The following is a 12,212-nucleotide window of genomic DNA, read 5'->3' as shown; positions in this document are numbered from 1 at the left end:
TTCTCTCCTGACCTAGCAGCTCCATCTTTCTTTCATCCTCCCACCCCAGCTCCAATGATGTTGGCAAGGAAGTTGAGTTGGCTGATTGGATCCACAGGTTGGTGTTCTGTTGGGCACTGGTCATTACAGTCCTGCCACCAGTGGAGGTATACTCCTCTAGAAGACTTCTACTGGTTTCTTTGAGGTCTTTACATCTGAGTGTGGAGCTTTGGTCTCTAGGAACTCTACCCAGGAGAGCTGGCAATCTGTGGTTTAGGTGCCCACAGGAGAGAGAGAGGGGAGGAAAGCATCCCGGTGAGAAACCATCCACGTGTCCTTCACACTCACTGGTCCATGAGAGGCAGAAGGTAACAATGACGTGGGGAGGCCACAGTCATTTCCTCAGAGGCAAGGAAGGTACGCCCATGTGGGCAGGAGCTTGCGATCCGAACAAAGGGACGGAGGGCTGTGTCCTCGCTCCAGGCACAAGAGACAGAAAGCGTAATAATAAATAACCACAGCTTCTTCAAATCCATGCTCTTTTAGAGTATTGCTTGCTGTAAACACTGTTTGATTCTTCTTTGTTTCTTTTTAATTTTGCCAGAAACCACTAGATGACTGGAGTAGTATCCAAACCCAGCTCTCCGTGTCCCTAAGTCAACTCCCCAAGAGAACTTCCGGAGGCCTGGTCTACACCACCACAGAATGCCTGGCTGATGTGCAGCAGAGTGGCTGGAGTCCTGAGGGGGGGGCAGGTTCTAATCCCCTTCTCCCCAAATTCTTCTATTAACTCTGGGAAACCAGGAGGAAGGGTACCAAAGACGAGCTTTTTAAACACAGTAGGAAAAACAAAAAAGCATTGGAACTGGATAGACAGAGCCCTCATTCAAGAGATGAGAATATACAGGGGTGTGGTTCATAAAGCTGTTATTTCCTCCAGCCAGGTGAAGCCACTCCGATTTTGGGAATTTGTGCAGAGGTCTGTAGGTTCCACACTTTTCTGGCTGCCGGAATGGTTCAGTTTTCCATGGCCTCTCTAGTTGCGAAGAATTGGGTGAGAACTTGTGCTCATTCATTCATTTTCCTCCTCCTCCTCCTCCTCCTCCTCCTCCTCCTCCTCCTCCTCCTCTTCCTCCTCCTCCTCCTCCTCTTGTGTTTTCAGTTGGTCGGCCTCTTGTGTTTTCAATTGGTCGGAAAGGAGACCATTTCTCCCCCTTCCAAGTTCTCTCATCATCTCTTTTTTCGGCTTTTTCTGACATCGGAAAGAAGAGTTACACGAGGAAGGAAAGATGGAGGACAGAAAGAAGGTGGACAGAAATCAGAATTAAAACAAAAGTTGGATGGGATGAACGGGGTGGCTTTTTTTTGTTTTATTTCTGTGTTTTTTTTCCCCTTTTTCTTAAAAAAAATTAAATAAAGTTCTCAGTATTTCCCCCAATATACATCGAATGAGTTTTCATGCAAGCAGCAGTCACAGAGGCTTGAGCCTCTCAGCTTGAAGAGCCCCCATCTCCTCGCCCGCCTGGGGTCCCTGGTCCTCTCCGTGGATGGGTGACGCCGTGGGTCCCTCCTGGCAGGGAAGCTGGCTGGCATCGCCTCTCCAGGGTGGGGAGGGTGGTCTCAGGGGACAGCAAGCTCTGGGGCCTTGTCCCCTTCCACGGGTCCTTCCTTCCTTCAGAGACGCCAGTGTGACAGCGTGGACAGGTCCCTCCTCCCAGGAACTTGAAGTCCTCCTCTCAGCTCTCAATGGACATGGCATTGATGAGCTGCTCTACCTTGTACGCCAGCCGCTGCCTCCGAGCTTGTTCATCCTGCTCTAGTGCCCCAATCAGCTGAGGGACAGAACAAAAGGAGGGAGGGATGCTTTAAGACGCAGTAGAAAAGGAGAGAGTCCTTTGGGGAGAGTCCTCCCCAAAGCCACCTTTCGGTCTGCCTCTCCTTTCTGGAGAGTTGGAATGCAACTTTAGATGCCTGGAAGGATGACTGGATCGAGTGAATGTACATGTGATCAGGCTCGGCTTACTGATGAGGGTACTTTCTGAGAATTGGGTCCTGAGGTGACTGTGTTATCATGTAAATTGTCTAGACCATTCTCACACAAACATGGCATCAAATCAAGCACAAACAACAAAATGTGTGAGCAGTTGATCTAAACATTATATACTGTCTTATGGCAAACTTCTGTGTTTTGTTTTCTTTTCTGTAAAATAGACAAAGTATATTCTAAAATTACAGGAAAAATATAGTATACTTGGGCACTGGGTGGCTCCCACCTGTAATCCTAGCTACTCAGGAAGCTGAGATCTGAGGATCCTGGTTCAAAGCCAGCCTAGACAGCAACAAGCCAGAGGTGAAGGTATGGCTTATGTAGTAGAGTGCCAACTTTGAGCAAAACAAAACAAAACAACTAAGCAAAAGTGGGAGGCCTTGAGTTTAAGCCTTAATATTGACAAACAAAAGTATGCTGTAAGCTGAGTGCTGGTAATTCAGGAGGCTTGTAACCCTAGCTACTCAGGAGGCTGAGATTGAAGGGTCACAGTTCAAAGCCAGCCCAGGCAGGAAAATCCGTGAGACTCTTATCTCCAATTAACCACCAGAAGACCGGAAGTGGCACTGTAGCTCAAAGTGGTAGAGTGCTAGCCTTGATCAAAAATGCTCAGAGATAGTACCCAGATCATGCATTCAAGCCCCATGACCAATAACAACAAAAGTGTATCATAGTAAACATGTACACCAGCATCATGGTCAGTTTTTAAATCAAGTTTTACATACTGTGCACCAAATTGTATGTGCTACTCTTTTGCTTATCCCACAATACCCCATTAGAATTCCCCATCATTCCTTTTTTTCTTTTCTTTTCTTTCTTTTTTTTTTTTTTGGTCAGTCGTGGGACCTGAACTCTGGGCCTGAGCACTGTCCCTCAGCTCTTCACCTCAAGGCTAGAGCTCTACCACTTGAGCCACAGCGCCACTTCCGGCTTTTTCTGCTTATGTGATGCTGAGGAATTGAACCCATGGCCTCATGCATGCAAAGCAAGCGCTCTACCACTGAGCCACCTTCCCAGCCTTTGTGCTACTCTTTTATATGGTAGGCAACACAGTAGGTTTGTCTATATCAGCATCACCATATGTATGTGAGGCATACATTGTGCTATGATGCTAGGATGTGGGGTTACACAGGGATGTTTCAGCTACATTATAATTGCATAGGATCATTTCATATATGTGGTATGTTGTTGACCACTGGACAAAGCATCATCATATAGTACAGGACGATACATGCACATATGTATACATACAACCACACACATACATGCACACATCTACATGTATAGACACATATGTATAGGTATATGTATCCATATATGGCTATATGTATGAGTATATATCTCTAAAGTGTTTCAAACAGTATTTGGAATCTAGGAAGTGCTATGTAAGTGTCAGTTATTGCTACAACAGGGTTTTTCAGGTTTGGTGTCCTCTGATTTCCAAGCTCTAACCCAACCTCTATTTGTGTTAGGGTGCACCTGTTTCACTGAAATGTGACTGAAAGGGTTTGTTCAAGTCCCCCCCCCAAAACCCCAGCTGGGTTCATTGTTTGAGATCAAATGCAGTCGATCACATCCTACCTTGAACTGAAGACAATGAAACGATTCAAAGTGTCACTTAGTGTGTTCAATGACAGGAAGACACAACAGTATGTAAGAAAGTGTTCAACTTGGAGCTCACGGGCTTTTGACTCTGTGCATGTGTTACCTCTGCTGATGTTCTTTGTGTTTGGTGGTGCTGGGTTCTGAACTCAGGACTATCAGGCTTGCTTGGCAAGTACGCGACTCCCTGGGGTTGTTATTTAAGATTGAATCAAGCTTCCGGTTTAGTGGACTGTCTCCTGTGGGCTGGTTTCTGTCCCTGTGAGAGCCTGTCTTACCTCCTCACTATACTTGCTGACATACGAGTAAATCTCATTGAGGGCACTCAGCATGTTGAACTCCACGGCGTGCAGGCGGGACTGCTCAGCGAGGTAGGCGTTCATGTCCTGGTCACTGATGGCTGGGAGCTTGGCGATGTCTGCATAGTATCTGCCGTAGACAGGAAAAGGCCCTTCTCAGGGTCTCAGCAAAATTTGCCTGCATCTACTCTGGCCCCGGGTCCCTCCGCCCCTAAACAGCCCTGGGTGTCCCCTGTTCTTGTCTTCCCATTTCTCTTCGGATGTGGCTTTGCTGCCCTCTTGGCTCAACTAAGTCTGAGGCCGGAGTTTCTTCAGGAGATTTATATCCAGCTGAGAGCTGGCTACAGTGCCAAGAATGGTTAAAAGCCCAGACTCTGGCCAGACTCCTTAGATTCAAATCCTAGCGCTGCTACTTGCTAGCTGGTGATCTTGGTATAGCTTATCTGTGCTTGAGCTTCCTCATTAGGAAGCTTAGCATCTCTGCTGGGCATTTAAATGAGATGATAACATACAAAACCCACATCACCGTGCCGAGGGCTTAGCTTGTGCCCAAGAAATGGCAATTAGGAAAACAGTCTTCAGACTTTTAAGGGCACAAAGCCACCCTTCCTTCCCACAGCAGGAAGAAGCAGGGACGGTGAGGTCCCACAGGAACTGCAAATAGTATCTGAGCCCTTAGTTGTGATGAGACAGTTTGGGCAGCTGAGCAGGGGGATGGGGTATCAGCCTGCCTGGAGGGAGCTACTCACCTCTCCACCCAACTCTTGTAGCTAGGGATGTCCTTGGCATAGAGCAGCTTGTTGGAAGGGGAGTCTTTGCCCAGCCGATGCTCCGACGTGGAGCAGGAATCCATGAAGGTCTGGGCCACCACGGAGAGGCAGGCGTCCGTGATGCTACCCTTGTGAATGTCAAATACAAACTGAGGGTTCTTGATGACATTCACCCAGAAGCGCAGAGGGAGGCTGGGGGAAAAGGCAGAGCAGATCTGAGCATTCCCTTCAGCCAAGCCCCTTACACCTAATATTCCTTCCCGCCTGTCCCTTTCCAACAGGCCTAGAGGATGAACTCTTAGAAAAGCAGTCCGGCAGGGGCTGCTAATTCCACCGGAGCTATTACCAGTCCTGGGAGGAAAGGAGAGAAGCTTGTACCTTAACAGGGCACTGACCCAGTTTCCAGAGAACTCAAGGTGGGCGTGTCTGACCCACCCTGCTCCCTCCGGGCAGCCTTTTCTAAAGGCCTCAGTGCCCTAAAGCAAACCCAAGTACACAGGACAAGGCAATTTTCTCAGCGCTTCAAACAAAGCCACCAGGCTCCTGGAGTCCCCTTCACACTGCTCGTGGCCATTGTCCAGAAGGAGGCAGCCGGCAGCCCCGGGCACTGCCTCAGAGTGGGCACAAAGGGCACCACCTGCCCTTCCCGCCCAGCCAGGCTGTGAGAAGCCGCTTCCCAGGGCTGGCGGGCCTGGCTGGGCCCAGGAATGGGCTCCCTAGGGGGAAGTCCTTTCAGGACTCTCCCCAGGGCTTTCTTGTGTCTATGCAGGGCCCACAGGGAGGAGAGCAGCCATTGCTGGCACGCTAGGAATGGCCCACTGTAGCTCAGTTTTTCCCACTCCAAGAAGAACCCAACAGTAGTCAGGAGACTTCCTTCTGCCGCTGGAGAATTTATAAGCAGAGGGCAATGAGCTTTTTTTTTTTCTTTTTGCTTTTCTTTTTGCTCCTGGGGCCATAAGGCGGATAAGCCCATTTACCTTCCATCAAAATCAGAACAGCTGTTGTTTTGCCTTTTTCTCAACTCTGCCTTCTTTTCCAGCTGCCTTCTGGCCTTAACTCTTTTGATGCTTGTTTAGAGTGAGCCCCGGCGCTGGGTCTGTCCTTCTGGCCTGAGATGATTATCTGTCATCTCTCCTGTGCTCCTATTCTCTTGACTCTCATGGACCCTAGACTTCCCCAAATGTCTTCAGAGTGCCAGATCCTGGCAAAGGCCCTCCTATTATGTCTTCTGCTAGAACCCCAACGTGCAACAGCACGGATCCCTGAGATCCGGCAGTGCTCTGCCTCTGCTGGGCTCTGCAGCCTCTCCCCTGCCCTCCTCCTCTCCCCTGGCAGCTCAAGCACTTTGAACCATCTTTCCTTGGACATCTGCCTGGTGAGGTCTGGACCACAGGACTCTTGTCTCTCCCACTACTCTAGGGAAGTGTATTTCTGTTACTGGTGCCAGGCCAGGCCACACAGGAGGCACAGCTATTGGGACCATCCAGAACTTTCTCTTGGTTTCCTTGAAATTGTGACTTTCCAGTGATGGCCTGGGGATTCTCCAAAGCAAAGGAGATGGCCCCGGTCCCGTCCCCAGGAATGCAGACAGAGCGCGGGCACCCCTGTGCTACCCAACTCTCATCAAATTACTCCAATGCGGTGAGAGAGACAGACTCAGGAGGCCGCAAAGACCACAACGTCCAGGGAAGAAAGGAATATTCTGGGGTTAGGGTTGGCTCTTTCCAAAGTGTTTTGTTGGTTGCTAAGACTTTTGATTCCCAAATAACAGCCTGGGCCCATCTGTGTCGGCTTTGTTTTCTGAAGAGACTGCTGACTCCAGACAGCTGCACGGGCTGCCTGCCCAAACCAAATGCCTGGGCCTCCCTTCTCTGTGCTCTTTCCCGAATTAAGCCTTTTGAGTCCGGCTGTTGGTCAGACCCCATCTGACCTGACAGCTAGTCCTTAGCTTGATCACTCGTCCAGGTTCAAAACCCAGGAGGAAAAAGGCTCATGTGCGGGGCCCTTGGGAGCTGCTGCTTCTCCCTCTGCTGGCCTGGATGTAAGGTGACTTCAGGGAAGAGAGCCAGGCCTAGGGGCCATTCTGCCTGCTGCTTCCTGAAAGCTATGGTGCTGGGGTGAAGGACTTGGCATGAAGAGATCAAATGTGTAATGAAATCGTCAGTCACTGGCTCAAGTCTTCAGCAGGTGGGAGTCCATCCCTCCCTCCCAATCCCACCAACGTCATTCCCGGTCCTGTCTTACAAGTGACCATCCTCAGCATCCAGAATGCTTGGCTCTGGAGCTAGATTTCAAAGGCGGCTCTTTGTGGAGGCCCCTCGCCCCCCCTCCCCATCTCCTGAGAACCAGAGAGCTCTGAGTTAGCAGAGCAGGCTCTCCCCCAGGGGAAGGTCACAGCCAGGAAGAGCAGGGCTTAAGCCAGGCAGGCCCCACTTGGAGCAGCAGGCAACCTGGGGATTACATGGGCTCTGCAGAGCATGTGTGGACCGTGTTCCAGGAGCCTCTGATCACCCTGTCTCAGCTGACAACCAGCTGTCTCTCCTCTCCAGGGTCCCTGTGGGTCCTCACCCCTCCATTCCCTGAGTACTTGGCCTCTCCAGGCTGCATCTCCCACTGGGCTCTTCTGGGGATTATTACCAGTTGCTTTTCCAGGTGTGCCGCACATCTGTGTCGTGGATGCTGTGCCTGTCTGCCTGCTCATCCAGGAAATCAAACATGTATTTGATGGCCAGGGGGAGAGCGCTGCCTCGGTGCACGGTGCTGAACAAGGTCTCAAACAAGTCATCCACGAACTTCTGCAGGGTGCCCTGGAGGAAGCAAGGGGAGGAACAATATACAATGGAGAATGGGAAGGGTGGGGCCCGGCAGGGAGTCCACGGTGTGCTGGGTACTTCCCTGGACCTATCCTGACTTGGACCTTTGTGATTCAAGGATGGGCAGACTGCATGGCAGGTGGGGGTGGGAAAGAGCCCTGGCTGGAGTGTCAGCAGGTGGGTGAACCTGAGTGGGTTGGGGATTCCTGGGATGAATGGCATGCCACACTGCTGCTTCCTCCATGCCTGGCGGGTATAGGTGCAGGGCGTGTGATGGGAGACCAGAAGGGCACAGAGTCTGAACTTGCCAGGATTGAATGTGGGGGCACAGGCTGGCAGCCCAGTCTGTGGAAGGCATCCAGGGAACACGCTGGGAGACTGGGACCTCGCAGCAGAGCTTGACAAGACAAGGTAGAGCCATAGGCTGGTCTCAGGGGAAGTGCAGAAATTTCCTTAAGATTATTAGTGACCTGGGACAGGTGGTATTTGTAGCATGGGCTGCAGGTAAAGAGTCTAGAAGACCCAAGCACAGCCCTGAACCACAAGTCTCGGAGGGAATCTGGGGGCAGAGATAAGACTGGCTCAAGGAAGACCTCTGCAGATCAGCAGAACCTCTGACCTTTCCCGGTCTTTTTGTTGGCTCTCATTGTTATGCTGGGCATATTAGGCAACAGAAAAGTGGAGATATAGATCCGATCCAGTAGTTTGGGGCTATTTCTTAATAAGGCTGAAAGCTTTAAGTGTCCCACTGTTATTTGTGTCACAAGCATTGTTGAGGGGTCAATGGGGAGAATATTTGAAATCTAGCTTGACCTGAAAATTATGGATCTCATGATTGCTGTGCTTATGGGCATATCGTGTTGTCTGCCAGGAAGGCTATAAGATACTGCCTCTCACAGGTTCTTTTAGCATGCAGGGGAACTGAAATGAGGTAGATTCCTGGCAGGACGAGGCCTTCATGCCTTCTCTCCCAGAGAGGGAGAAAAGGCAATCATCATGGAGGCAGGCAGAGAAGTGGGCAGGAAGCAAAGAAGGAACTGTTGCTTTTGCTAATGGGTAGGGAACAGCAATGGAACTGCATGATACCCTGGAACCCATCCTGGGTTCCTTGGGAGGGCAGGCTATCCTTTCTGAGGGGATAGGGTATGCCCCTCTGTGAGCCCTCTGCACTTGGGTGAAGAAGGAGTTACCTTGGTGGCCAGTAGCCGGGTCAGGTAGATCTCAGACACCATCTTGCTGCCCCGGTCGCCCTCCTTCTGGTCACCGTGGTCATGGTTCTTCACCAGATGCCATACTTTGACCCCACTCTCCAGGTCTGGGGTGATCATAGGAGCCCGGGACCTCAGGCTGTCAGGGCTGCCTGTGTACCTGAAGGAGGAGTCTGAGGCCATGGGGTTGAGTGACAGGTTAGCATCCCTTGGCACACACTCAGGATAAATCTGTGTCAACTGGAAGGTCCTTGGGACCTCTTGCTCAGTGGATAGTTTTACAGATCCTTGGCTGGCATGAAGATAGAGGGGCCTAAAGTCTTTTTTCATTCCACAAAGAGGATTTAGAAAAACCAGGTGTTGGAGAGGCTCTTGAGAGTCTGGGAGTTCCCTCCCTTCTGATGCTTCCAGTAATGAATAATCAACAGGCAAAATGTCAATTGGATATCTTTATAGGTGATTTAATGAAAATCTGGATATAAAGGCGCTGCACACTTTAATGATCTGCTTGGGAATTAATGGGCTCTTCTTTCTTGGGGCATAGGATATGACATTTCCTGCATCTCTCCCCCCCCCCCCCCCGCCCCTCACCCCCATAGCGGTAGGAAGCCAAATGCCTGCATGCAAATAAGAAACCAGATAGGACAGAAGAGAGAGGGACATGTGCTAAGCTTATTCCAGGGGACACTGGGATGGGAAGGGGAGGACGACCAATTTACTGCCTAAATGGACAATTTCAAGAGTTAACTAGTAAGACAGGCATAAACTGAGACCAACCCAGGAAGTAGGCATATACATATATACACCCATATATATATATATACCCATTATATATATATATATATATATATACACACACACACACCTTCCATAAGGGCATATATATATATATATATATATATATATATATATATATATATATATATATCTTCCATTTAGGTCACTAGGACTCCTTTCCTAGTCCTGAGATATAGAAGGAAGTGTTCTTATGCTGTCCTATGACAGTATGGACTGGAGAGAAGGCAATGGGCAAGTGCCTTTGAATGCAGTCCAGCAGCAAGCAGGGGCTTCCTATGTGGGAAGGGATGGTTGGTGGTTCCTGGGACCCTGGGTGGTCACAGGAGACTGGACCCTAGAGGTGCCCATACTGCTTTTCCTAGTGCTCACCGTATCTGCTGATGGATGTCCGTGAGATGCTGGCCGAGGCAGGGATGTTGTATGAGGAGGTCTGCTTGGGGACCAGAGCCACCACCGACCTGTCTGATACCTGAGGATGGTACACAAAGCATAGGATGGGCGGATGTAAATATTTCAGGAAGTGGAATAGTCAAATACTTCTAGGACATTATGGGAGAACGAGTAGCCAATAAGAAATTCAAATAGCCACTACTGTTGTTTTCTAAGCTTTTATTGGACCAGACCAGAGTGGCACCGCTGAGATAGTACCGCTTCTTGTCATGTGTGGCTTTGGAAACCTGAAATGTAGTCAATCCCAATTGAGACACGCTTCTAAGTGTCTCTGTGGAGAAGTGCTAACACGTACAATACACGCTGGATTTCAGCGGGTTAGTACGAACAAAAGATTGTAAGCTGTCTCATTAATAATTTTTTATTGATGATGTGTTGAAGCAATAATCATTTTAGATGGCTTGTGTTAAGTAATATTGTTAACATTAATTTCTGCTTAATTATGCTTTTTAAACGTGGCTGAGAAGAACTTTAAAATTACCCATGTGACTTTCAGTGTGGCTTGTAGTGTTTCTACTGGACAGAACAGGGGCAGGCATGGCCTCTGGTCAGTCTTGTGAATAATGGACAAGTATCCCCAGCCTACAGATGCAGGAATGGAAGCCCAAAGGGAGGGGCAGGGTAAGCAGTATCTTCAAGATGGCATAGTTAATGCATGGGGAGTCAGTATTGACACTAGATCTGTCAGGCTCCAGATCATAGTCTTCTAATTTTATATCCTAATTTGGGATTTTATTTCAAGTTATATTGACTGATCTGAAGTCCATATTCCCTTTTGGCTTTTATTTCTCCATGTCCTGGGTTCTCTTTTAGACCTAGGCCACCTAAAGGGCAACTGGCCTGGGGGGAGTCAGAAAGATGGCGTTACCCCATCTTCTCTGAGGACGCCAGGCTCAACACCCCGTCTGTGGGGAGAAGGCTGATAAAGGCGGAGCCATATTGAAGACATTTGGGGCCATTTTGATTTAAGATTAGCCTCCACGCAATAAAAATGGAGAATCCCCAGAATTGTGGCGATCCAATTAAACCCCTAACGCAGAGGGAATAAAACAGCTATAATAATGTTATGGGCCATAAAACATTCCTATTAAACCATTTTTTATTTTAACAATTTTTATGAACTTTATAAGTTTGATTTATAGCTACACCAGTCATAAAACCATCTTTCTGGGTCTTAAATTGTCAGTCCCTCTCTCCCACCAAAAAAGAATTAAATGTTGGGAAGTCAAACTATAAATGAACATTAGCGCTAACGAGATTCCCTGATAACCAGTTTTAGTGGTGGTGTTTAATTTTACCCTCCCGATAAATCTGCAGAAGCCCCAGGAAGTTTTTTAACATCTCTTTGTTAATTAAGATTATGTAGATTTTCTTCTGTGGGGGGCTCAAAGGACCTTTGACTCTAGGATGGGTAACAAGAGGGCAATGCCAGACTTGAACACTGAAGGTTCCAGGATCTTTAGCCCTTCAGAGCATTAGTCCTGTGTCTGGAAGATGCCAGTGAGCCATCATTTCACAACTGAGGTAGCCCTTAACTTGATAGCTGTCTGCACCATCAGCAAAAGCCCTAGGACAGAACAGGGGATGGAGAGTGTGTGTGTGTGTGTGTGTGTGTGTGTGTGTGTGTGTGTGTGTGTGTGTGTGTGTGTGTGTGTGTGTGTGTGTGTGTGTGTGTGTGTGTGTGTGTGTGTGTGTGTGTGTGTGTGTGTGTGTGTGTGTGTGTGTGTGTGTGTGTGTGTCTACTTCTGTCTTTCAGGAGTTCTCCTTGCCACCCACAGTCCAGAAACGATACCCTGAATGCTTAGCAAGGGCAAAGGTTTACACTCCCAGTGAGAACAGATTGCATTAATTATGGTTTGTTGTCACCTAAAGGAAGAGCTTTACAAGGTGACTCACATGACCACAGTTGAACTCAATTCCAGGTCTGGTCACTAAATCTCTCTTGGTCTTCGTTTTGTTTTGTTTTTCTCTCTCAACCAATAGATGGAGCAAATCCACGGTCAGGATACCTAGCTGGATCTGACCTTGACTTTGCCTCTTCATCAGGTAGATGACTGCACCTATCTGGGCCGTGGCAGTCAGTAAGGGCAGAATCCGTGGCTGTTGTAAGGACTATTAAAGGCATTAAAATACACAAAGGCTGTTTGCCTGGTGCCCAGTGAGCACTCAGCGAGCGTTGGTATTTGTGTTGTCATCATGAGCACCACCACCATCTTCTTCTTCCAAAGGGAGGAAGACACCTTGCT

General features: G+C 48.8%; 1 protein-coding gene across 1 annotated transcript in view; it reads right to left on the bottom strand.

The window, feature by feature from the left end:
* Positions 1-1,116: 1,116 nt before the first annotated feature.
* The window catches only part of Plxna2 (plexin A2), a 218,193-nt gene continuing 207,097 nt past the window's right edge, over positions 1,117-12,212 (bottom strand). The window contains exons 27-32 of the mRNA XM_070041595.1: positions 9,886-9,985; positions 8,701-8,891; positions 7,335-7,504; positions 4,677-4,889; positions 3,907-4,057; positions 1,117-1,811 (exon numbers count right to left, since the gene is read on the bottom strand). Of these exons, the coding sequence (XP_069897696.1) occupies positions 1,716-1,811; positions 3,907-4,057; positions 4,677-4,889; positions 7,335-7,504; positions 8,701-8,891; positions 9,886-9,985 (921 nt within the window). The 3' untranslated portion in view covers positions 1,117-1,715. The remainder of the gene's footprint in view (positions 1,812-3,906; positions 4,058-4,676; positions 4,890-7,334; positions 7,505-8,700; positions 8,892-9,885; positions 9,986-12,212) is intronic.

Source organism: Dipodomys merriami, unplaced genomic scaffold (genome assembly GCF_024711535.1).
Source record: "Dipodomys merriami isolate MVZ:Mamm:240054 unplaced genomic scaffold, mDipMer1.0.p SCAF_31, whole genome shotgun sequence".
Taxonomy (NCBI): domain Eukaryota; kingdom Metazoa; phylum Chordata; class Mammalia; order Rodentia; family Heteromyidae; genus Dipodomys; species Dipodomys merriami.
Note: the sequence above shows the minus strand (reverse complement) of the source record. Positions and strands in the feature narration are given on the sequence as shown.